Genomic DNA, 27,212 nt, shown 5'->3' on the forward strand with positions numbered 1-27,212 from the left:
TGTTATATCTTATGTTTATAATGGTATAAGTACTATACATGTGAATTGTATACATATTGTTTTTACAAATATATACACAGCCAAGCACCCATTCAACCATTTTCTATGATAATTTCTCCGTTTGTTTGTTTGTTCTGCTGCTATAATATGCATCAATTACCTTTGCTTTAAATAATTTATTATATGTTTTTATTGAATTAGATAGATTCACCTCGTAGAGGAGTGAGCCACCACCGTTCTGCTTCCCAGAGCGGCCTCTCTCTCTCTCTCTCTATTCAGCTACTGCCTTTTTCTATTTTAACCCATTCTGAACGGGAACCCGTTTTGGTGTATGAATCTGATCTCAGGTCAGAATGGGTTAATATGATATTAAACCATTTAGACCTGATACCAGATTCTACAAATGTCTTCTAAATCATGATAGCTTTCAGAAAAACGTATGTTTCTATGTCTGTTGTTCTCAAACCATTTCATTTCAAGGAGCCCCAGATATTAATATGTAATTGGCCCGCCTACCCCCATCTGAAAGTTCACTCTGAAAGAATATATATTCAAACATTTGTGCCACTTTTTCACGATTTTTCTAAAATAGCAGACCTACAAGCTCATAGCGCGCCACTCGGTGGCGCGCTATGAGCTCGTAGATCTGCTATTTTCAATAGCTAAATAATACCAAAAGTGGTTCCCGCCCAGAATGGGTTAATAATATCATATTAAATATCCCTGCGGTACGGTTCAACCTGTACACTGCATACTGTGCCGGCCTACACATTAATCTAGCTCCACTCTAATAATAATAAGTGATATTAAATATCCCTGCTGTACAACCTGTACACTGCATACTGTACCAGCCTACACATTAATCTAGCGCCACTCTAATAATAATTCTGAGAAGTGATATTAAATATCTGCTCTCTGGGCTGTACAGACAGAGAGGCGGTGGCTCAGGGGTACGTAGAGTGCCTGGATGGTAACCACAAGGTTGCCAGTTCGAACCCTGTGGGCTCCCCCAGAGTTAGTGTCGAAGTGTCCTTGGGCAAGACTCTAAACCCCTAATAGCACCTGATGTGCTGGTTGGTACACCTTGCATGGTTTCCGCTGCCATCGGTGTGTGAATGGGTGAATGTAATGCACAATCTATGTAAAGTGCCTTGTATAAAAGCGATATATAAATGCACCATTTACCATTTAGAGAAAGAGACTCTGTTTACTGCAGAGATTGTGCAGGTCTCGTGTTTACAGCACAGACGAGCGCTCAGGTATTGACTGTGTGTGTGTGTGTGTGTGTGTGTGTGTGTGTGTGTGTGTGTGTCTCCCTGTCATCCAATCAGCTCCAGACCCTGATCACGGAGGCGGACCCGGGGGCAGACTACCGCATCGACCGCGCCCTCAACGAGGCGTGTGAGAACGTCATCCAGACGGCCTGCAAACACATCCGCAACGGGGACCCCATGTGAGTGGCCGCCCCTTTCCCCCAATCAGGACCCTCCATCATCATGATGACCCCCTGACCAATCAGGACCCTCGATCATCATGACCCCTGACCAATCATGACCCTCGATCATGAGTCAGCGGTGGCCGAACGGTTTGCGTAGCGGTCTTGATATCGGAAGGTCGCTACTTCGCTAGTTCGTATTCTCGGACCGGCACGTTAAAATTACCACCGCTGAAGTGCCCTTGAACAAGGCATTGAACCTCTACCATGAAATGTTCTATGAGCAGGGCCTGGCTGTAAACAAGTTCTTGAGCTTAGTCCAGTTACCCTGGGTAAACATAGTACCTTTCCTTTCCTTAGTCCAGTTACCCTGGGTAAACATAGTACCTTTCCTTTCCGTTTACCCCTGACCGAGTTTTGAGATTTTAACAAATACTGTAGACTTATTTTGCCTTTAGACCTAGCACTCATTCTCTCCATGGGTAGGATTGTATATATGTCCCGGTACCACTGTGTAACTGTTGGTGGTTTGTCCATAATCCAACTTTTTCTGGCGAGAACTAGTATTCTTTTTGAAGAAGCATAACATTAGCTGGGTTCAGGAACATATTATCCCGCTCTGGAAGGCTGAGCAAAAACAGACCTGGTTTCTTTGCAATTATACAAAAATTGTACTTATCTCCTTAGAAATAGAGGACCAGAATTTAGAAATGTACTCCTCCTTATATAACAATAAAGGTCCCTACACAACGGGCACGATTTTCGTATTTTTAGCGGCGTTTCTCCATCGGTTTTCCGAAAAACGCCTCCAGTGTGCAACCACCTGATGATCATGTTTTATGGTGGGGAGAAAAATCATGGCACTCCATCTATAAAGCGTAGCTGTATCTCTTTACCTCTATCTGTATCTTTCCTGTGTTTTAAAGCTGTGGTGGCGCCGCCCCGCCCCCCACCAGCCCTGTGCGATCAATAATCAGGTGTTTTATGTATCTTCCAGGATCCTGTCCTGCCTCATGGAGCACCTGTACACCGATAAGATGGTGGAGGACTGTGAACACCGTCTGCTGGAGCTGCAGTACTTCATCGCCAGAGACTGGAAGTAAGTCACAGACAACACCAACATATACCAGAGACTGGAAGTAAGTCACAGGGAACACCGAAATACAGAGAACACCATCTTAGCCCATCTGTTATACTTTAGCTATTGAAAAATTGCACCCCCCCCCCCCCACACACACACACATACACACACATCTGAGAACTCCATTCAAACCCCTCAAACATGAGGGCATATGAGGTATGCAGTCAGCTCAGGGAAGAGGACGCCCCTGCCTTGCATAGTCCCGTGGGAGGCACATCTCAATGATTGGGCATGGGACACAAGCTAAGGCTTGATCACCCTTTAGCTGGCCACCTTGGATGAGGGTGTATACTAGTGTTGGAAGGCTGAAACACCCGCTGATTCAAAGGCACACTACTGAGGATGTGTCCCAAAATTGACATCATGTCCTAGTTAAGAAATCTCATGTGAGCCCCTCACCATCTATTGGCACAATGGACAGTCTTAACATCACGTCCCGTGTTTTATGATTCTTCTAGCTATTTTTGAAAGATCTTGAAAATGTGACACAATTTTTTTAATATATATTATTATTTCAGAATGAACTTCTGGGGGGTCCCTGGAACAACATATTTTGTAATGTAGTGATGAGTGTCGGAGGCGCGGCGGCCGGCGATGTGTGTGTGTGTATACAACACTGTACAAGACGTGCCAGGGTGTTCAGTGTCCCCCCCCCCCCCCCCCCTTCCCTTTCAGACTGGACCCCATCCTGTACAAGAAGTGCCAGGGCGACGCGTCGCGCCTGTGCCACACCCACGGCTGGAACGAGACCAGCGAGATGATGCCGCCGGGCGCCATCTTCTCCTGCCTCTACCGCCACGCCTACCGCTCCGTGGAGCAGGGCCGACGGGTGAGATTATTATTATTATTGTTTTATATCATTCCTTTTTTTCCCCTCTGTTGTAATGTCTGACGTGAAGGAATGTGTTGCTATTGTCTTTCTTGAGGCAATCTGGGAACCCATCGGCAATAGAGAGAAAAAACAGCGCCCTCTGCTGTTTGTAGCGCAGCACATAATGTGTTCTTGAGAGATTATTCTTGAGGTGATGATGGCCGGCTGTAAAATCATAGTTTCAAGGCAATTCACACATTGACCTAACAATAGACCTGCCAATGAATGAATACTAATGAAGTGTGCTAAGCACACCATTTCATTAGTAGGCTATTCAAACTGGTGTCTACTGTCTATTCTACAACAGGTCGTTTCGAGGAAGCAATCTGATTGGTTGAAACGGCTTCTAGCCGTGGGTTAAACCAGCACCATTCACCACCTAATCAAAACAAAGCATTCAGCCGCTCTGTTCTCCCAGAGCGCTAGCAAACTCGGTGGCTAGGCTAGCTAGTTTATTGGGACATTTGTGGTCGTAGTGACTACATCTGTCATTAAAAAAATTTCAGCGATTGTCTTAGTTTTAAGGGTAACTGTTGTAGAATTGCAATATTACACTTGAGGGTGTGGTTTAACGTGATTATTGCCACTTCAGTGATGCTTGCGGAACTCTACTTCGTCTCGTTCCTGACCGCATCACTGTCGTGGCAATAATCACGTTAACCCACACCCTCTCATGTAATATTGCTTAAGTGTCTACAACTGCAATTCATGCAATGCATTGAAGAGGAGACCACGACTCCAGATTTAATGCAATAGCTGTATAAACTTAAAAAATAATAATACTTAGTGTCGCCCCCTCGAAGTTTTCGACTGACCCCTTAGTAATTTCCTCCTGGAGCCGGCCCTGCTTCAGACACAGGGTTTCATTGATTGATTGATTGATTGATTGATTGATTGATTTTGAGGTGGGGCCAAATATAGCCACACCCACATGTAGAGCCTCTTAACCCAGTGATTTTTTTAATGAGTTGTTTGGTACTCATTATAAGACAAAGGTTAAATTAAAGCTATTTTTTGTTGAATGAGATGTTTGAGGACTGGGTTCAAATTAAAAAGGCTTCTTCATTCACTGACCCGAGTGCATTCCTATAGCTCCTCCCAGAAGCGACCGAACCGAGCGGAGGTTACATGGACGTGAGTACGCTGATCTACGTCAGAACTGGGACGAAATATTTTAATTCACCGTTGTTGTTTTAAAGGCCGTCACACACAGTTGGAGAAAAACACCATTCTGGTCGTGACAAATTATGACAAATAAGGTGGCGGTTTGGGGAAAATGATTACACTGTTCATTAGCAGGGTGTCGCTGCACTGCATGCACAACTACTTTATTTATTTTGTCTTCTTGGTTGAAATTTCATAATTGCATAAAATGTGGGATTCCATAATAATCTGTACACTCGCACAAGTTTTACGAAGGGTGATGTTATTGTGATTCCATGCTGAATGTTCAACTGTACAAGGAGATACAGTAGGTCATTATATATTTATATTATACCAACTGTACAAGGAGATACAGTAGGTCATTATATTACATCAACTATAATTACGTGGAAGGACTTTTTAGATAATCGGCAACAAATGCCGTCATTTTATTTTCATTAAAGGCTCCCCATTGCCTCATGAAGCCATTTTCAGTCGGAGCGATAATGAACATTTCAGTGATCTTTGTGTCTGCTGCTGGGAGGGAGATCCCGGTGGCTGGGAGGGAGATCCTGCTGCTGGGAGGGAGATCCTGGTGGCTGGGAGGGAGATCCCGGTGGCTGGGAGGGAGATCCCGGTGGCTGGGAGGGAGATCCTGGTGGCTGGGAGGGAGATCCCGGTGGCTGGGAGGGAGATCCTGCTGCTGGGAGGGAGATCCCGGTGGCTGGGAGGGAGATCCCGGTGGCTGGGAGGGAGATCCCGGAAATTCTAATTAAATTCACCACTTATTTTGCTAGTCCGTCGAGGTTTTAGAGATCAGAATCAGACTAAGTGACTATTAGACAAAAGAGCTGCTCCTCAGCCTCCGGTCGTCCTCCTGCTCTGTATGTCCTGATCAGCCCCGATCTCACACAATCATGGTGAAAAAAACACGGTTTAGCAGTTCCGTAAATTACACTACTGTACTAGAAAACCCCCAAATCATCTGTTTTGACCGCGACGGAGGCGTGGCAAAAGCACTCCTTTTGCCACGACATCATCTACTATCCTGTTCCTATCGGGTTGCAACTGAACCGAGTCGGCTCAATATCCAACGTCGCAACGCTCGCCGCGGCATCTCGCTCGGCGCCCCTCCGTCACGTGTTTGGGGTGAGTGTGATATGCACATATTTTGGGGTGTGCAGTGAGTGGCTCTCGAATGTTTACATTTTAAGGACCCGGCCCATAACTCTGAGAGTGTACAAATGGAACCCGTATGTGTCCATTTGGTTCCATTTGTACACACTCGGAGTTACACACCCGTACCGGGGCCATTTGGAACCCATTCAAGGACACTTTGAGACACACTGGTGAGCCAACATAAGCCAGTGAGTCAACACGAACAATAGCAAAACAATAGCAGCACCCTGACTCTGTTTGACCAGAATGGAACAGAGCCTTCGTTAGTATAATCGGTAACACCTGTGAGTAAAGATGTCGGTTCTGTGCGTATACTGTAGCCCGTTGCCAGTCCGTGTCGTTTCATGGTGTTTCGGCGATAGATCGGGGTCGCCGTCCTCCATCTCCTCTGTCCTGCTCCCGGTCACACAACCCACACGTTACTCAAATAAAACATCGACGGTTGTACAAACAAGAACATGTTTGTTCTTGACTTCAAATGTCAATTTTACGCCCACATGAATATTTTATGCGAGTGCAAATTTCAATGTGCACGCAGCACCGCCGCGCGCACACAAAACATCTAGCGTCGTATGTGGATGTAATTTCCTTCTTTACATAACCCTTGTAACCCTTTAGAGGAGCTATAGGGCAGACACGGAATAAAGGAGGAAGGAACTGAGATGGACTTTGTCGAAAATGACCCCGACAACAGCCCGCTGTCATGTCACCGGAGGTTGACGTTAACGTCATGAATATATTAACGTAGATGATACCTCATTGGCCTGCTGTGGTTTCATCAGAGCCATCGATGCGTCATCGCAGCCACCATACTTTGTGCATAATTGTACAACAGTACAGTACTTAAGTAAATGTACTTTGTTACTTTACACCACTGATGTCTATATGGGTAACACTGTTCTCTTCTCCTGTGACTCCAGCTCTCTCGGGACTGCAAGGTGGAAGTTCAGCGCATCCTCCACCAGAGGGCGCTGGACGTGAAGCTGGACCCCGAGCTGCAGAGACGCTGCATGACGGACCTGGGCAAGTGGTGCAGCGAGAAGACCGAGGCCGGCCAGGTGGGGGCGCCATTGTCACACACACGCATGACTCAAAGCTCTCCCACTATAGACTGCATTTAACCCATTCTGACCGGGAACCCATTTTGGTGTTAGCATCATGTTATGCTTTAGCTATTGAAAAATAGCAGATCTACAAGCTCATAGCGCGCCACCGAGTGGCGCGCTACGAGCTTGTAGGTCTGCTATTTTTGAAAAATCGAAGAGTGACTGACATTTTTAGAATCTGATCTCAGGTCAGAATGGGTTAATCAGACCTAGTGTGTGTCCAGTGGAAACCTCGCATGAATCTGATCTCAGGTCAGAATGGGTTAATGTCAGTCATTTTGGATTCCATAGAATCCAGCATGCTATGGAAGCATGTTGCGCAGCGAAAATAGCCTATCTACAAGCTCAGATGTCGCAGCACGACGCGTTGTGAGCTTGTATAATAGCTTGTTAATTGTGTAAGGAAACGGCGCTAGTGTAAGGTAGCCTCCTTAGGACATGTTTTATTTTTTTTCAACCGTGAGATTTTCCTTGGCTTTAATCCACACACTCGTCTTCAGGGCTTTGCAGGCTTCTTTCTCACACTCCATCTGGTCTAATCACTGCCTGGCTTCTGTTCTGCTGCGTTGATAACATGATGCAATATTATGCAACTTGAAAGTTTTGAAGAAGTGTTCTGATTTATTTTATAAAAAGACTTCACTATATTCTACCCCACACACTGTTTTGAAAGACTTGGTGGTTAAACTTTGGGGGAGTTCACCAGAAGGTGTAAGACTGGTGGGGAGTTCACCAGAGCTCTCCATCTCACTCTCCTCTGGGCCTGGGTTCTTGCTGTCTCCCAGCTCACTCCCATTACATGTTCTTTAGGTCTTGAGTTAAATTCCAATACCCGAAATCTCGGCCACTCGCTCACTCCAGCGTGGCTGTCAATTACGGTGAAATGGGGGACCTGCTGAAGTATGTGACAATCTTGTAGACATAACGTTACATAACGTCAGTGTCCGAACGTAAATCATTGTGGTTTGTTTAAAAGACTAGCCCTTACCCGTTGTGAGATATTTGCCCCCCTCTTGTGGCAGTGGGGGGTACTGCGCCCGGTGCGTTTTTAATTCACTAATAAATGTTGCATCCTTTGTTCGTCTTCTCCTACCAAAGCACACCGTTTGCACACATCTCACCATGCACAACACGAAAAGCTAGCCTGTCCACACATCAACCACTACTTTGCATTCATATTCATGTCATATTGACAGTACAATACCCATTTTCGCATTTTTTTATCCACTAATAAATTCATTATTAATCATTAATGTGTCAAATCGAAAAAAGGGCTCCGTTAAGACCTCCATATAATTATGGTCCATGCCTGTGTGAAAAGTGGGAGTGATTGGTGCAGGCAATGAGATAACGCGCTGTTTCTGACATTCAGACAGACATTCAGACATTGTTAGAATTATTTAAAAGATAAGCAACTCGCTACAAGTTACAACTATGAACTTTTAAGACGGAGCGGACAAATACATATGTATATTATATTTTAATGTAGCAATTTGTAATTGCCTCCGTTCTACAGGAGTACAGTGGGTTGTTTTAGTTTAGCAGTGTCTCTGTAATGAGCTGTTCCCTTACTGTGAGCTTTCCCCATTTACAGTAATGAGCTGTTCCCTTACTGTGAGCGTTCCCCGTTTACAGTAATGAGCTGTTCCCTTACTGTGAGCTTTCCCCATTTACAGTAATGAGCTGTTCCCTTACTGTGAGCTTTCCCCGTTTACAGTAATGAGCTGTTCCCTTACTGTGAGCTTTCCCCGTTTACAGCTAATGGCTTGTTTCTACATTTCATTGCTGTCGGGCAGAAACCTTATCTCCATATTGAAACTCTGTTGGGTTTTTCTTCGTAACTTAATTCAGTATTTTGATACCCCTTTCTATACAAACCCATTATAAATTCAAACTCCATTTTAACCATGATAGATTCGTCGAAAACACTCGGGGGGGCCGTGGTTTATCATTTACCGTTTTCATTTATTTTTAATAATTATTTTGGAAAAGAACCTCCTCCAGGAGGAGGCCGGAGGAGACAAAAATGTAAAAAAGAATTAATTCATTCAACTTTAATCTGACCTTGTGATTAATAAACTACGCTAATGTTTACATGGGAAGATGACGGCCCGGAGTGACACTATGAAATGGAAGGTTATCACTTCCCGCACACACACGGCTCTCAAAGAGTCTCATTTCCACTCATGATGGTGGCACTGGCTCCTGAGTGGAGCCACCTGGTGGCGGCACACGGAATCAATTTTAAGGTTTTGCTGATGGTTGTGTTTGTTGTGCAGGAGCTGGAGTGTCTACAGGACCACCTGGAAGACCTGGTGGCGGACTGCAGGGACGTGGTGGGAAACCTGACGGAGCTGGAGTCTGAGGTAAGACGTGGTGGTGGGAGGCAGCCTGACGGAGCTGGAGTCTGAGGTAAGACGTGGTGGGGGGAGGCAGCCTGACGGAGCTGGAGTCTGAGGTAAAAAGTTAATAAAAACACATCATTTTTTGGTCAGTCAAAAGGGAGACATCGAAGAGGAAGGATATTTGGTGAATGATCAACATAATGGAATGTCAGAACAGGTATCTCAGGTATATAATATGGAGATCTAAGGGTTTTGAGGTTTTAGGTCAGATGTAGAGTTGCAGATCGGTATCGGCCATGGATGGAAAGCCCATATGGGTCGATCCCTATAGTTCTTTACTTAAGTCCATGTTCTTGTCTGTCCCGGCAGGACATTCAGATCGAGACTCTGCTGATCCGTGCCTGTGAGCCAGTCATCCAGACACACTGTCACGTAAGTCACACAATAACCAAACCGGCTTTTAAAAACGTATATATCCTTATGCTCGGCTGTGTAGAAATGGGTTTCCTTTCTTTTAAACAATGGAATGGTTTTTTTTTTCATTCTTCCAACAACACCAGGAGTTTTGGTATAATGTCAAACGTCAAATGTTCCCCCAACCAGCAGGCCTTGTTAATTTACCAAACCAGTACACTTCATATTTCTGAACCTTACCACTACTGACTGTCTCTGTTTCTCTCTCTCACACTCTCGCACGCACGCTCCCACGCACGCGTCCACAGGAGGTAGCAGACAACCAGATCGACACGGGGGACCTGATGGAGTGTCTGGTGCAGAACAAACACCAGAAGGAGATGAACGACAAGTGCGCCGTGGGCGTCACCCACTTCCAACTGGTGAGCCAGCGGGAATGGGGGGGAAGCAATCTGATTGGTTGAAACAGCCTTCTAGCCGTGGTTCAAACGAGCACCGCTCCACACCTAATCAAAACAAAGAATTCAGCTGCTCTGTTTTCCCAGAGTGCAGCAAACTGGGTGGCTAGGCTAGCTAGTTTATTGGGACATTTGTGGTCGTAGTGACTGACTACATCTGCCATTAAAAAAAAAAATCTTTTCAGCGATTTTCTTAGTTTTAAGGGTAACTGGGTAATATTCCAAAAGGATTGGAATTTTCTTTTTTTTGCATATTTTGGGGGCAACAACTGCATTTCTGTCAAAGTAAATAACAGTAAAATGTGTTTTTTGTTGTTTTCTTTGGTGACTCCAGATCCAAATCAAAGACTTCCGTTTCTCCTACAAGTTCAAGATGGCCTGCAAAGAGGATGTACTGAAGCTGTGTCCCAGCATTAAGAAGAAGTAAGTCACCTGACATCTATACTTTCAATAATTCATTAGTTCCATTAAAATGTAAGGAATTTAACCCATTTTGACCTGGGAACGATTCTGCAAATGTCTTCTAAATCCTGACTGTTTTCTTGAAAAAGCTGTTTTTCGTTGTCGTTCTCAAACACTTTCATGTCACTTTTCACGATTCTTCAAAAATATTAGCCCGCCACTCGGTGGCGCGCTACGAGCTTGTAGGTCTGCTATTTTTCAATAGCTAAAGCATAACACAATGCTAACACCAAAACGGGTTCCCGCCCAAAATGTAGAGCGCTATCAGCTTGTCGATCTGCTATTTTTGAAAAATCGTTTTTAACTAAAATCTTTGCTTCTGGGAGGTCCCTGGAACAACATATTTAGTGGCCAAATACATATAATTTGGAGGCTCCTTGACATGAAACTGTTTGAGAACCACTGACACAGAAACATGGGTTTTTCAGAAAACTGGTCAGGACATTTTGTAGAATCTTTGCCTCAGGCTCAGCCCTAAATGGGTTTAAGTGGCTAACTGACTGGTCTCTGTGTGTTTGGTGGGGTCTTGGTGGGTCAGGGTGGACGTGGTCATCTGTCTGAGTACCACGGTGAGGAACGACACCCTGCAGGACGCCAAGGAGCAGCGCGTCTCCGTCAAGTGTCGCAAGCAGCTGAGGGTGGAGGAGCTGGAGATGGTGGGTTCGTTGTCTGTCTGTGTGTGGGGGCTTGTAGGTCAGCTATTTGTGTAGTCCTGCACTGTATAGTAGTGCAGGACTTCTCAAAGTGTGGGCGCCTCAGAATACTTTGATAATATTTGGAATGTAATGTATCAATGTCACCACTTCTTAGACCCTCTATCATTCTATAAAACGGACCCCGAGCTAAACTGTACTACTTTACTGAACTGTAGCCTACTGTTATTTTTCAGCCTACAGTAGTACACCAAGGGCTGTATTTTGCGTGTCTTATAAGTACCAGGTCTTATTCCCTAACTTGAGTAAACTAAAGACCTGGAGGCGTGGTCAATGCCATTTGGCTATTCTGAGTGGCCAAAGAGCATTGACCACGCCTCCAGGTCTTTAGTTTACTCAAGTTAGGGAATAAGACCTGGTACAGCCCCAAGTCTCTAAACCAAACCAGATCTACAGTTCTGATGCGAACTTGTGAGCTTATAGATATGTGAACTTGTAGATCGCCTATTTTTGGTGGATGCCCCCCAGAATAGGAATGCTGAGGTATAAGAGGTTAAACGCCAAGTATAAAAGTTATTTTCAGTCTGTCCTAAATGGAAACAAATTTTCTCTGCAGTTTCCCTCTCGTGACATACTGTGTCTTTGGGGCAAAGATTTACGTATTTACATACCGTTGACAAACGTGACAAAAGGTGCTATAAAGCATACCGATGTAATTTAGTATGACGATGTAATCTCAGGGGTGACCTGAGTCAGGGGGGGCTCATAGCACCGAGGGCTGCGCTACGAGCTTTACAAAGTCCGGCCCTCGACTTGTACCATTATCTTTATTTTGGCCCACTGTGTATTTGAGTTTGACACCCCTGGGTTAAATGAATGCATGTGTTGTAATAACCGTGTGTTTTCCTCCTGTCCAGTCGGAGGACATCCGTCTGGAGCCAGAGCTGTACGACGGGTGTTGTAATAACTGTGTTTTCCTCCTGTCCAGTCGGAGGACATCCGTCTGGAGCCAGAGCTGTACGACTCGTGTTGTAATAACTGTGTTTTCCTCCTGTCCAGTCGGAGGACATCCGTCTGGAGCCAGAGCTGTACGACTCGTGCAAACAGGACATCAACAGGCTGTGTCAGAACGTGGCCTTTGGAAACGCACAGGTCAGCTCTACAGCACTGCACTGGCACAGCACCGCCACAGGGGGGCAGTCTTGTTACATTGTTTGAAACTTAAAATCACCCTCTATGTAGGATTTTTGAACTACCAACAACTTTAGGGCATTAAGTTGTCTGTGGATATATGATTCAAGATTAAAATAGAAAAAATATATATTTGTACTTGTTTATTTGGATCCCCATTAGCTACTACCTTAGTAGCAGCTACTCTTCCTGCGGTCCACACATAAAAATAACAATACATTTTACAAGTCTGTAAGAAAAATGGTTAAAAAAAACGAACTAACTAAATATAAAACAAGTGATTAATAAATATATAACATCACAACCATGAATACAATTTCAGTTTGAGTATAGCCTACCGTTACAGTATGAAATATTTTAAACGGTGTTCAATGACCATCATCAAAAAGCATGAGATATTTCTTTAACTTATTTTGTGTGTGTGTGTGTGTGTGCGTGTGGTGTGTGGTGTGTGTGTGTGCGTGTGTGTGTGTGTGTGTGTGCGCTCTCTCTCGTGCTGCAGGTGATAGAGTGTCTGAAGGAGAACAAGCGACACCTCTCCCAGCGCTGTCACCACCGCGTCTTCAAGCTCCAGGAGACGGAGATGATGGACCCAGAGCTGGACTATCAGCTCATGAGGGTCTGCAAGCAGATGATCAGGGTACGCATGGAGCCCCCTGGTGGTGTTTTAAAGCATTATGTTGGATCTACAAGCTCGTAGTGCGGCACCATTTTCAGATGGGGGTCGGCGTCCAATTACATATAATTCTTGGGGGTCCTTGACATGAAAATGTTTGAGAACGACTGACGTTGAAACACAGGTTTTTCAGAAAACTGTCAGGATTCAGAAGACATTTAGTAGAATCTGGTCTCAGGTCTGAATGGGTTTAAAGTATGTCAGCAGACGTCCCTGGTCTCTAAACTGCCTCCCCCTGGCCAGCCGGGGCACCTGATGGAGGGGAAAGGAACTGGTCTCTACACTGCCTCCCCCTGGCCAGCCGGGTCGCCTGATGGAGGTGAAAGGAACTGGTCTCTAAACTGCCTCCCCCTGGCCAGACGGGGCGCCTGATGGAGGGGAAAGGAACTGGTCTCTAAACTGCCTCCCCCTGGCCAGCCGGGGCGCCTGGTGGAGGGGAAAGGAACTGGTTGGAATAACGTGTTCCTTCCACGCGCTACGACGTCCAACCAGGGAAACTCCCCCCTGTCAGGTGTAAAGGAGCAACTTGGACACTCAGGCATGAAGGGAGCATGAGTTAAGTCCGTTGCTCTCCCCAGGTTGGCGGAGGGTGTGTGTAGAGCCCAGGATCACAGTAGATGATTGGCACAGGGGTGAAAAAAAATGGGTTACAAAATCGTGGGATAAAAAAATATATATTTAAAGAAGACGTCCCTGGCTCGGATAAAGACGTAATGCAAGAACAAGATGCAACAACAAAACATGTTGATTTAGAATCTGCACATCGTCACAATTCCACTGTCTCAAAGTGGTCGAGCCTCCCCTCTCATTTACACACTATTATTTAACCACTTAAACCTAACCCCCGGCTGACCGGGGTGTCCCCCAGGGCTCAGTCATATGGCCTCCTCGTTTTATTCCCTCTCGTATCTAATCTCTTCACCGGAAATAGCCGGTCGACACTAAAGCTCTTGTTGTGACACTGTGGCAGCCATTGTTCTCTCTGGGTTGATTTACATATGAACAATATTATTGTTTCTACATTCCTGTTACTGTTAACCCATTCTGACCTGAGATCAGATTCTAAAAAATGTCAGTCGTTCTTCGATTTTTCAAAAAATAGCAGACCTACAAGCTCGTAGCGCGCCACTCGGTGGCGCGCTACGAGCTTGTAGATCTGCTATTTTTCAATAGCTAAAGCATGACATGATGCTAACACCAAAACGGGTTCCCGTTCAGAATGGGTTAAATCCTTTGAAACGAGGAAACGTAGCAGTTCAATTCAAGTTGAACCACAACCACAGACAGACTGCATTTAGTTGTTGGCGATGCTTAATTGTATTGCAATTATTCTTTTTTACAATTTAGGCATTTAGCAGACGCTCTTAATCCAGAGCGATTTACAGTAAGCAAGAACAACACATGGTAATACATCAAATACATACGAAAAGACAACAAAATAAATATAATAAATAAATAGAAATGCTATTTTCTTTTTTTTAATCGTGAAAATCAGTCTCAAATCTTCGAATATATTGTTAACGTTTTTAACTAGAATCTTTGCTTCTGGAACAACATATTCAGATGGGGGTCCCTGGAACAACATATTCAGATGGGGGTCCCTGGAACAACATATTCAGATGGGGGTCCCTGGAACAACATGTTCAGATGGGGGTCCCTGGAACAACATGTTCAGATGGGGGTCCCTGGAACAACATATTCAGATGGGGGTCCCTGGAACAACATGTTCAGATGGGGGTCCCTGGAACAACATGTTCAGATGGGGGTCCCTGGAACAACATATTCAGATGGGGGTCCCTGGAACAACATATTCAGATGGGGGTCCCTGGAACAACATATTCAGATGGGGGTCCCTGGAACAACATATTCAGATGGGGGTCGGCGGACAATTACAGATCATTTTTGGGGTCCTTGACATGAAATATTGAGCACCTCTGATATAGAAACATGAGGTATTTCAGAAAACATCATGATTCAGAACGACATTCTTTTAATTTCGACGTCGGCCTAAATGGAGTTTGATAAAAATTAAATATACCAAATATCTACACACTGAATCGAGCGACTTAACCCATTTTGTGCGGGAAGCCGGGAACCCCTTTTGGTGCTATTGAAAAATAGCAGATCTACAAGCTCATAGCGCGCCACTCGGTGGCGCGCTACGAGCTTGTAGGTCTGCTATTTTTGAAAAATCGAAGAACGACTGACACATAGAAACATAGTTTTTTCAGAAAACTGTCATGACGTAGAAGAACATTTTTAGAATCTGATCTCGGGTCAGAACGGGTTAAACAAACGGCCCGGGAGGTGTTCCCAGAACCCCCGGGTAGACGTCCAGGTTGACCCCCAGACATGTTCTGAGCCCTGAAACATCCACCCCTGACCCTCTAAGCCTGATTTATGGCTTGTCGTACGAGGGTGTCACATGCCCAACATATCCCCGAGTACCAGCGCAGATATTTTCGGCACTTGACACGGTCGTACGACTCATGAGTGTGTGTGTGGATCCATGAAGGTGTGTGTGTAACGTATGTGTGTGTGTGTGTGTGCCTGTGTGTGTGTGTCTCTGTGTGTGTGTGTGTGTGTGTGTGTGTGTGTGTGTGTGTGTGTTTCAGCGGTTCTGCACCGAGGCAGACAGTAAGAATGTGCTTCAGTGTCTGAAGCAGAACAAGAACAGTGAACTGATGGACCCCAAGTGTAAACAAATGATCACCAAGAGACAGATCACTCAGAACACTGGTGTGTACACACGCACACACGCACACACACACACACACACACACACACACACACACACACACACACACACACAACACTGGTACACACACACACACACAGAACACTGGTACGCACACACACACACACACACACACACACACACACACACACGCACACTTATCACACAACACAGGTACACATTAACACACAGTTCACACAGAACACTGCTACGTGTGCACGGACACACACACACCTAACGCACAACACAGATACACATTACCACACACACAATCACTGCACATCTCTTCACTCCTAACTAGGGGTGCAAAATCTTACCAAGTATGTATTTTCTTATGACTTATTCATCTTTATTTATTGCAATTGCTAAATAAGTGCCATAAATAATGTGATTAATCATTTCCATAATCGACCAATTAATCGATTGTGAAAATATGTGCGTGCGTGCGTGCGTGCCTGCGTGTGTGTGTGTGTGTGTGTGTGTGTGTGTGTGTGCTACAGACTACAGGTTAAACCCCATTCTGAGGAAGTCGTGTAAAGCAGATATTCCTAAATTCTGTCAGGGAATCCTCAACAAGGCAGCAGGAGACAACGAACTGGAGGGCCAGGTCATCGCCTGCCTGAAGCTCAAATACGCTGACCAGGTACACACACACACACACACACACACACACACACACACACAACCCTCTAGAGAAGATGTCACAGTGACAGGGGGCGTGAGTAGGGTTGGGATTCGTTAGGATTTTAACGGTTCCGGATCCTTCCCGGATCCCTCTTAACGGTTCCGGTTCCTAACGGTTCCCTTAACGGATCCCAATATAATTTTTTCCCCTTTTTTCTGACATAGATTATGCTTATATTATAACTAACCTAACCAAGTACATAATAAACACAAATTCATTAATTCAATTATTGAAAATGCTCTTTACAATTATGAGGTGGCACTATTATTTTAATTTCACCACCACCAGCTAGCCACCACAACAATATCATTGTTGCAATTTGTAGGCTACTGTATATTGCAATTTGTACTGTATATTAAATATACAGTACATACACATTGCAATAAGGATATTGTTGTGGTGACAAATGTTGTCTTTAATGTTCAGATTAATTTAATATGAAGGACCCCTTACCCTAATGGAAACAAATAGTGCTTTCTTGGATTTTAAAATCCTCTTAGCAGACCTAAGACCCTGAACTGTAGGCTACGTTCCTGTGCTTTTTTCTGCAAACTGTTTATAAAGTAATCAATCTATGCACCTAAACGCTGGGCTCAACAGTCACACGATTAATTTAGAGACAAATCAAAAGCAGTTGAGTTGCTTATAAGTTGTAGAAAATAAGTGCAGACAAATTGATTTGGCTATATTTAACGTGATTCATATAATATCAGACAGAAGGACGTCGAGTCATTGCCGGTCTAAATTAACACCATTAACAGTTGTACAACACGCCTAATGAAAAGCTCTGTAGAAGTTTAGTAGTTTTTATTTTCTATTACGTTACTACTAGACTGGGGAAAGTGAACGAGCCTTGCATCATCCTCGTCCCCCGCCGGCTGTGGTGGAGCTGCGGGGAGTGCAGGCACGGCTTTCCGCATGGCTCGCAAACGCGATGTGCCTACTGTAGATTATTCTCGTGAGTTGTGGACTCGTGTAGACATATTGATTTTGAGATGTTTCCTCGTGGACGTGGTGCAACTGGTAGCCTACAAGTTGCAACAACCTTTGCAGGGAACTATAGCATTGCATTTATTGCACTTTGCGTGCTCAGCCTCAGAGTCATTTCCCTCTCTGTTAACCACACTTGGAGATCTCTTCGACATACTGTCCCACTCGCTCCGCGGCGGTCGCTGAATGCACAGAACAGTGGGCGTATCCTCCCCCCGACCCCACTCTCTCATGTAGGTGGGGTGACGTCACCACATGCTCTGCTTGCATGCATGCACAGACCCAGCGGAGCTAAATGACGACTGATGAGAACCGTTTGGGGAACCGTTAATACGAAAACGATAGAACCGGCTCCGGATCCGCAATGTTGGAACCGGGTCTGAAATGGACCCCGTTCCGAATCCCAACCCCATGTGTGAGTTCCAAGTGAATTCCCCGTTCATTTTCTCCATAGCGTAACGTTTACACTGTGGACAAAGCCAACTGGAAAAATTGTTTTTGTCATGATTTGTCACAACTCGAGTTGACTTTGTACGACAATTTAATTTAAAAATTATTTAATTTATTTAAAAATAAATACTTTTTGGAATGTCTATATGGGGAAAATGAACGTGGAATAATTTCCTGGGCCTAGTCCTGTGACGCTCTATACCACTGGTTCTCAAACACTGACTCAGGGACCCATATGTGGGTCGCGGTACACATTTTTATGGGACCCGTTTTTTTTCTTCCTACATTGCTGTGTATAGTAGGCGTTGCGTGCTGACCCCTCTCTCTCTGTCTCTCTCTCTGTCTCTCTCTCCCCCCAGCGTCTCTCCCCAGACTGTGAGGACCAGATCAGGGTGATCCTACAGGAGTCTGCCCTGGACTACCGGTTAGACCCCCAGCTCCAGATCCACTGTACGGAGGAGGTGAGGAGGTCCACCCCCAAAACCTGAGACCACTTTCTACATATCTTCTAAACCTGAGGCCACATTCTACCAAATGTCTTCCAAGTCCATGTTTCTATGTCTCCCATCTCAAAATATTTAGTTCCAGGGGGATCCTTGACATGAAAATGTTTGAGAACGTCTGGCATAGAAACATGGGGTTTTTCAGAAAACTGTCCAGATTTAGAAGACATTTGTAGAATTGTCCTCTGGTCTAAATGGGTTAACGAAAAAACAGGAAAAGTTCAAATCTGGAGATGCAAGGTTTCAACATGTCTTCTGTAGAGGGGCTGGTTCTGCAGCAGCCAATGAAAAGCTTCCTCCACTCTGGTGATGAAACTCTGAGCAATAGAACTGGACACTGACTGACCCAATAAAATAATGTTTTTAGAGTCTCAGCAGTTTCCACTGACTGGGTCACTTGAAAGTTTCCCAATTCATTTCAGGTTCCATTTTGCCTTTCCTAACGTTGTGCTGTTGTCCTGTCCCGTTTTCTTAATTTCCGTGTCCGTGTCCGTGTGTGTGTGTGTGTGTGTGTGTGTCCGTGTGTGCGTGTGTGTCTGTGTGTGTGTGCGTGTGTCCGTGCGTGCGCTCAGATCTCCCGCCTGTGCCCAGAGGAAGCCGCGGCCCAGGAGCAGACCGGTCAGGTGGAGGAGTGTCTGAAGGTCAACCTGCTGAAGATCAAGCTGGACGGCTGCAAGAAGGTCCTCATCTCTCTGAATACACCACATGAACACCTTTTAATGCCAAAGGGGAACCTCTGATAATGCTAATGCTGATAGCATTGGAGGACCAACCTTTTCCAAGGCCGACAGCAAATGTTCTCTTATAGCGAGAAGCACACCGCATACCTAAAAAGAAAGCTTAATTTGTCCACTCCAATAAATAAAAAAAGATTCCATTTTGGAGATATTTACCTTCATGTAACACCTGCTTCTGTAGTAACGTGCTCTTCTCGAACAGAAAGCCGACATTCGGACGTTGACGGGAAGATATAAAAATGAACACACAGAAAATCCTATACACCGAATGAAAGCCCTGAATGTCTACTTTTAGGAGGACCCTTTCGTCGGTAATTGGCTTTTGAATGAGCATGGGGACTGAGGGGACATATCGGGGCTATGTTAGCACTGTTTAGTTTATGTTCTGTTTATGTTTTATGATGATGATGATGACGGATCGGGTAGACGCCAGGCGAGCAGATGAAAGGATGCGACGACGTGTTCTCATTATTTATCCTTCTATGTACAGTACGTGTCTGTCACTGTTCCAACTCGGCTCGCCGAGTCGCCGAGGGACGATACAATCCGTGAGGTCGTGATTCGTCTGTTAGTTTTCTTGCTCGTTCGTAGTACAGTATGCAGAAGGAAAGGAGACATGAATAATGACCGACTGTTATTAACCCCGTGTGTTCTGCTCTCCCTCCAGGAGGTGTTATTAACCCTGTGTGTTCTGCTCTCCCTGCAGGAGGTGTTATTAACCCTGTGTGTTCTGCTCTCCCTGCAGGAGGTGTTATTAACCCTGTGTGTTCTGCTCTCCCTGCAGGAGGTGTTATTAACCCTGTGTGTTCTGCTCTCCCTGCAGGAGGTGTTATTAACCCTGTGTGTTCTGCTCTCCCTGCAGGAGGTGTTATTAACCCTGTGTGTTCTGCTCTCCCTGCAGGAGGTGCTGAACATGCTGAAGGAGAGCAAGGCGGACATCTTCGTGGACCCTGTCCTCCACACGGCCTGCGCCCTGGACATCAAACACCACTGTGCAGCTATTCCGCCGGGGCGAGGCCGCCGTACGTTGGCACGCACGCACACACAGCCTCAAAATACAACACAGCTCAGTGTTAGGGAACGCTGTAGCAATTTACAATTTAGGCTTTTAGCAGACGCTCTTAATCCAGACTGACTTACATTAAGCAAGAACAAAAAAGCATGGGAATACATCACATAAAAAGCATTTATCATGAAACATGCGTAAGCTAATATATACTATACTATGCTATACGTGTGGAAGATCCATAGACCCATAGATCCATAGACTCCAACGTAGCCGCAATGAAGTAATAAATATAGCAATAGAGTTCAAAGGGTGCTCTAATTGGCGTCGTTAAGGCGTGCATGGCAACAGTTTGTGTCTCGTGTGATGTCACACCAGAAGATATAAGATGATGCACCGTGTTGAAAATGACTGTAGACGTCGAGAGAGAGAAGAGAGTCAGACAGACAGACAGACAGACAGACAGACAGACAGAGTGATGTTGTCTTGGACCGTTTCCAAAGCAAGAGGACCAAAGCGATTCTGGCATGCTGCTGTAGCAGTGAGGAACAAACTGTATTCCTTTGGAGGCTACTGTGATGAAGGGAGATACAATAACATGGGACAGATTGATGTCCATGTCTTCAACACAGTGTCTTTATGCTGGAAGAAGTTACCTCCAGTGGAACCAGGAAGAGGAGATGGTCACCTTGAGGTTCCATCCTGGCGCTCAGGCCACACAGCTGTGTTGGTTGAAGATACAGTCTACATCTGGGGAGGGTGGCCTTACTGCAATGTGCTTTATGCATTTGATGTTGACTCCCACAGATGGTTCCAACCCAGGGTTTCTGGGACTGTTCCAGAGGAGAGGAGACACCACTCAGCCTGTGTGTTGGGGAAGGTCATGTTTATCCATGGAGGATACACCGAGCTGACTGAATGGACTAATGACATGTACAAGTTGGACACCAGCACAATGGTCTGGACTTTAATTAACACCAGAGGAACTCCACCTCCTGCTTCATGCTGTCCCTCTGCCACCATCGTCAGGAAAAAGATCTTTGTATTCAGGGGCTGGGTGAAACAGGGGTTCTACAACACCATCAGAGTGTTTGACACAGAGACCAACGACTGGCTGAACACACCTTCTGCACAACTTCCACCAGAAGAACGCGGGTTTCATTCAGAATTTACCTACAATGGAGAGCTGTACATATTTGGAGGCTGGAACGGTAACCAGAACTTCAATGATGTGTGGAAATTCAGTCCAGAGACCTTCTCCTGGAAGAAAGTTGAGCCCAAGTGGAAAGGACCATGTCCAGTGAATGGTATGTGCTGTTGCATTGTGGGAGATCGTAGCTTCTTCTTTGGAGGAATAAATGGAGATCACACTATCTCTGATGAGCTGTTCATCTTAGACTTGAGTCCTTGTCTTAAGACGTTATGTAAGCTAGAAGTTATTCAGTACGCTCTGGACCAATCAGAACTCCCACACGACATCAGGTGGGAACTGGCAGCCATGGCAACCAACGACAACAACAATAACAACGGAGACCACATTCCAGACGAAGGAACAGCAGAAAAAGATCAAGAAATGATGGATCAACATCTCATCCCACCTGATGGTGAGCCACCTCTCAGCATCACTCACTGAGATTCAAACCTCAGGAGACTCCTTCTCTCCAGACAGGCTCTCTAACCATTCAGTTAGGCATCAAAAAATGACAATTGTTCCGTCCAACACAATGTGGTGGAAACACAAACCTGTGTCTGTATGTTCCAAACTGAATACGATGGAACTCTCTTTATTTCTATGATCTTTTTATTTATTTAAAGGACCAAGCAGTCCTGAAAGGACTTGGTCCTTTTTTGTTATTGTTAGTTTTTGTTCCTTCTCCTTCTGCCAAAAAATGGCAGTTTTGGCTGAACCGTGCAGTCTGTTAAAAAAAAAAAAAAAAAAAAGATTATCGGCCTACAGAAAAAACTAAAATCTTAAAGACTATCTGGTACACAGCAAGCTAAAAGGATTCAACACACCAGCACGCCAGAGACCAGAATACTTCAAACCCAAACAAATAGTTAAAAATAGAACTACAAAACGCATGTTGGAGATTACACACCAGATAACAGCCAGCACCAGCAACTGTGTTTATTTAATCACATGTGAAAAATGTGGCTTACAATATGTCGGAGAAACGAGTGAAACAATAGCTACAAGGCTGAGACAACACAAATACAATATTAACAATGCAAAAAAGACAACTACAAGGATTGTTCAACATTACATGGCACATGGCATTGAAGCTCTAAAAGTATGTGGACTTCAACACAATCCCAACTGGACAGTAGGACAAAGACGTTTTAATGGAAAACAGTGGATCAAGAACCTCAACACGGATTTTCCTGGAGATTTAAACATGCCAAAATATTAGACAAGTTGTTTTGATTTTGTACCAAAACTCCACAGCCATATACATGCTAAACACAGCCAACAATCAATGGAAATCAGACTTTGAATATAGGGGACAAATTAGCACATTCATCACCAAGCCAAGCTAAACTATTCGTATCAATATACGGCTGTATCAACAAAATAATGATGTCATAGGTATATGGGGGCCTCATATTTGGTCTTGAAACGGGCCTCCAGATTCCTAAGGCCGCCCCTGGCGCACGCACGCGCACACACACACACACACACACACACACACACACTTTCTACATTTCTTTGAAGGGATACCGCCATAAAAACATGAACATAGTGCTGCTACACTGTTTTAAAGCACACAAACGGGTCAAAAGCTACACAGAAAGGCATTCCGCACCAAGAAGACCCCGATGTATAATATAAGTGTACAGTCAATTTAGAAGCATTAACACGTGGAATCAAGACGTGAATATAACGTAAAGTCCTGAGGCGACAGAAAGATGTAATGAATCTAAGATGGATTATTCCAGTCAGATTGAGCTCTGTGGCAGAACGACCTTCATCTTCATCACCTCTTTAAAGACTCTTAGGACAACAAAGTAAGGTCTTTTAAAGTGGATATAATGATGTAGATGTAGATAAGAAAGGGCAAACTAAAGTAATTGCCAATTTTCCCAAATAAATTGAAAACAATGTAATTGCCTTCTTGGTTTCCTCACTCCTTTGTTGACCACTCTGCTTAACCCATTCTGGGCGGGAACCCCTTTTCGGTGTTAGCATTATGCTATGCTTTAGCTATTGAAAAATAGCAGATCTACAAGCTCATAGCGCGCCACCGAGTGGCGCGCTACGAGCTTGTAGGTCTGCTATTTTTTTGAAAAATCGAAGAACGACTGACATAGAAACATAGCTTTTTCAGAAAACTGTCAGGATGTAGAAGACATTTTATAGAATCTGATCTCGGGTCAGAATGGAAAACTGTCGGGATGTAGAAGACATTTTATAGAATCTGATCTCGGGTCAGAATGGGATAAATCGATGCCTAACTCTTTAACGTGTGTTTCCGTCTCCTCAGAGATGTCGTGTCTGATGGAGGCTCTCCAGGACAAGAGGGTCCGACTGCAGCCAGAATGTAAGAAGAGGCTGCAGGACCGCATCGACATGTGGAGCTACGCTGCCAAGGTCAGAGCACACACACACACACACACACACACACACACACACACACACACACACACACACACACACACACACACACACACACACACACACACAGGACCGCATCGACATGTGGAGCTACGCTGCCAAGGTCAGAGCACACACACACACACACACACACACACACACACACACACACACACACGACCGCATCGACATGTGGAGCTACGCTGCCAAGGTCAGAGCACACACACACACACACACACACACACACACACACACACACACACACAGGACCGCATCGACATGTGGAGCTACGCTGCCAAGGTCAGAGGATACGGTGCACACACACACACACAGACACACCGTTTAACTTTTTTTTTTATTATATTGGAAAGGGCGTCAAAAGGCAATTTCGGCGATAAATGAGTTAATGAATTGCATTTTTATAGCGCTTTTCTAAGGTCACATTCCCACCTACTAATACTTCGGTAGACTCGATGCGAATGGGCGGAGAAATTGGGATTCTTTGCATATTTAATTTGCTGCGGTTTGCCTTCACACTGTCATCGGCAGCAATTGGAAACGCAGCAGGGGGACCTTGGTGATAAAATTATACTCATAATGTGCATGTGTCGTCGTGCCCTCTGGGACTGGACCCCCCTCTCTCTCTCTCTCTCTCTCTCTCCCCGCACGCAGCCACACACTGTTCTTTTGGGCATGGTGGCACAGCGCTGAGCGCACTGATATAACAGACGGCAGCGCAAACCCCCGTTTTTGGGCGGAGTAGAATGCGGTTCTTTGCTGCGCATTAGGATTCGAAGGAGCCTTCAATCACCTGCCAAACGAAGTGCACTTTCTGAAAATGCGCAGCAGGATTTGTTTTAATCGCAGTAAAGCTTTCTGGTGTGAATGTGACCCAAGTCGTGCTCAAAGATCTTTACGATGGTCCATTCGTCCGTACATCGGGGAGGTGAAGAGGCGAACAGTCGACGCCAGCGTCCTCACTTCCCACATTCACACAAACCAAAGGTGGGGGGCTCATGCCGAGGGAGTATGACACTATAGCACTCCAATGCAAACTTTGAACAGGCACAGCTCATTAACCGTTTGACCGTCGGCAATAAAACCTAGATATGCATGTACGTCTCCTCATGCCGAGTTCGTGTTCTTGACCTGTGGCCTTTAGATCACCCGCCGTTTTGAATTGTATGAAAAAACACTTAACCCATTCAGGACGGGAACACCCTTTTGGTGTTTTAAGCATTATGTTAAACTTTAGCTATTGGAAAAATAGCAGATCTACAAGCTCATAGTGCGGCACTGAGACAGAGTGCCGCGCTACACCAGCTTGTAGATCTTTTCCGGGAGATATTTCCAGATGGGGGGTCGGTCGGCGGCCAATTACATATCATCATCTTTGGGGTCCTTGAAAAGTTTGAGCACCACTGACACAGAAACATGGAGGTTGTTCAGAAAACCGTCAGGATTTAGAAGGTTTTAAACACAGTGTCAACTCAATGACCACAGTTCAGCCATGATGAGATTTGATTTGATTTATTCATCAGATCCCCATTAGCTTACTGTGAAACACAGCAGCTACATATTCTTCCTGGGGTCTTAAACATATCATTACAATATTTCTTTCATATTATTACATGCATTTACATAACAACATTCATCCAACACAACAATACAACACAAAACAACTCATGATCCGTCTACATTTTGATAGCTAGCTCCACAGTTAAATCTTCAACATTGATAATAAAGTAAATATACATTATAATGGGATATATACAGTAGCTCATATGCATCTCCTTCACATCTCTTGGGTGAACAAAAACAACTTCAGCTTCTTCTTAAAACTCATATAGTTCTCCTCATAAACAACAAACACCGGTAAAGAGTTCCATGCCACCATTGCTCTGTAATGAACTGTTCGTTGTTTAACATTAGTTCTACATGAAGGCAGCATGAAACAAACGACCCTCTGATGGCTGCAGAGTAAAATAATGATGTATCTGATAAATGATAAACAATGATAAATTATTATACATTATTGCTGGGGTTTTTAGTTGTGGTGATGTTTTTCACATAACACAGTAATAAATAATCCAACCTATACTTTTTATACTGAACCACACTAGCTATTATTGTTCATTGTCAGTGGCGTGCACAGATAGACACTAGGGGGTGCTCTAGCCCTTTTGGCAATTTTGCTCTTAAAGAAAAAAAGGGGGGGGGGGGTTTTTCTTAATTTGTAGTGTGTGGACCATGGTGACATTGATCAAATCTTGATAAAAAAACGCTTCTACTTGCGTTGTTTCTATGTCAGTGGTTCGTCGATAAAAAAATAAATAGCAGACCTACAAGCTCGTAGCGCGCCACTCGGTGGCGCGCTACGAGCTTGTAGATCTGCTATTTTTCAATAGCTAAAGCACCAAAATGGGTTCCCGCCCCAAAATGCGCAGCACAAGGTGCCCTTTTTTTTCACTTGAGCACCTGCCCCTCTAAATGTCTGTGCACGCCACTGTTCATTGTACTTACTCTTGTTGGATATGGGCATTGCAGCACTATACGAGCTGCTTTGTTTTGGGCCACCATTCTCAGCTCAGCGTGTTGACCCCCTTCCCCTCCCGTCCTGTAGGTGGCGCCGGCGGAGGGTTTCTCGGACCTGGCCATGCAGGTGATGACCTCGCCGTCCAAGAACTACATCCTGGCCATGATCGGCATGGGGGTGGCGCTGTTGTTCCTCATGGGGCTGCTCTGTGGACGCATCACCAAGAAGGTCACGCAGGAGCTGAAGGACCGGTAGAGAGACACCCACCGCCAGAGAGAGAGAGAGGTAGAGAGACCACCGCCACCAACCACACCACCGGAGAGAGAGAGAGAGAGGGGGAGGTAGAGAGACCACCGCCGTCAACCACACCGCCAGAGAGAGAGAGGGAGGTAGAGAGACCACCACCGCCAACCACACCGCCAGAGAGAGAGAGAGAGGGAGGGAGAGGGAGAGAGAGAGAGAGAGAGAGAGAGAGAGAGGGAGAGGGGGAGGGGGAACCAAAACAACACCTAAAAAACTCACGAAAAAGCTTCCCGGAACGGAGAGAGAGACCCTGATGACGTAAAATCTTTTGCAGAAGAAGAACTCTCTACTGCCTGGCGCCCCCCACCCCGCCTCCCTCCCTCCCGTGTACAAAGCCCCTCCCTCCTTCGCTCGCTTGCCTCCCGGCCCCTCCCCTCTCCTCTCCTCCCTCCCTTCCTTCCTCCTCCTTAGCTTTTTTTGTTTTTGTAGTTTGATTTCCTTCTTGAACTGAAGACTGTTGTTGCTCCTACAACAGGGGGGGGGGGGGGGGAGGAGGGGGGCAAGGAGAGGGGGAGGGGAGGGGGGCGAGTGTTTCCCTGTCGGTCGGTACGTGTTTTTTTTGGGGGGGTTTTCGGGAGGCGCTGTGGCGTCCTTGGTGG

The 27,212-nt window shown here is 45.3% G+C and overlaps 1 protein-coding gene across 2 annotated transcripts in view; it reads left to right on the forward strand.

The window, feature by feature from the left end:
- LOC308314856 (Golgi apparatus protein 1-like) overlaps nucleotides 1–26,745 on the forward strand; it is a 73,779-nt gene extending 47,034 nt beyond the window's left edge. The window contains exons 9-27 of one of the 2 annotated variants that reach the window (XM_080762614.1): nucleotides 1,332–1,453; nucleotides 2,433–2,534; nucleotides 3,252–3,405; nucleotides 6,690–6,827; nucleotides 9,155–9,241; nucleotides 9,590–9,652; nucleotides 9,943–10,056; nucleotides 10,427–10,515; nucleotides 11,093–11,210; nucleotides 12,267–12,359; nucleotides 12,901–13,038; nucleotides 15,690–15,813; nucleotides 16,312–16,454; nucleotides 18,296–18,397; nucleotides 19,012–19,119; nucleotides 20,078–20,198; nucleotides 23,665–23,771; nucleotides 26,398–26,595; nucleotides 26,692–26,745. In XM_080762614.1, the coding sequence (XP_080618740.1) occupies nucleotides 1,332–1,453; nucleotides 2,433–2,534; nucleotides 3,252–3,405; nucleotides 6,690–6,827; nucleotides 9,155–9,241; nucleotides 9,590–9,652; nucleotides 9,943–10,056; nucleotides 10,427–10,515; nucleotides 11,093–11,210; nucleotides 12,267–12,359; nucleotides 12,901–13,038; nucleotides 15,690–15,813; nucleotides 16,312–16,454; nucleotides 18,296–18,397; nucleotides 19,012–19,119; nucleotides 20,078–20,198; nucleotides 23,665–23,771; nucleotides 26,398–26,565 (2,091 nt within the window). In that variant the 3' untranslated portion in view covers nucleotides 26,566–26,595; nucleotides 26,692–26,745. Of the gene's footprint in view, nucleotides 1–1,331; nucleotides 1,454–2,432; nucleotides 2,535–3,251; nucleotides 3,406–6,689; nucleotides 6,828–9,154; nucleotides 9,242–9,589; nucleotides 9,653–9,942; nucleotides 10,057–10,426; nucleotides 10,516–11,092; nucleotides 11,211–12,266; nucleotides 12,360–12,900; nucleotides 13,039–15,689; nucleotides 15,814–16,311; nucleotides 16,455–18,295; nucleotides 18,398–19,011; nucleotides 19,120–20,077; nucleotides 20,199–23,664; nucleotides 23,772–26,397 lie in introns of both variants that reach the window. The other variant, XM_080762613.1, reaches the window with a different exon arrangement.
- Nucleotides 26,746–27,212: the final 467 nt, after the last annotated feature.

The sequence above is a fragment of the Protomyctophum bolini genome (genome assembly GCF_963924005.1).
Source record: "Protomyctophum bolini genome assembly, chromosome: 4".
Lineage (NCBI taxonomy): Eukaryota > Metazoa > Chordata > Actinopteri > Myctophiformes > Myctophidae > Protomyctophum > Protomyctophum bolini.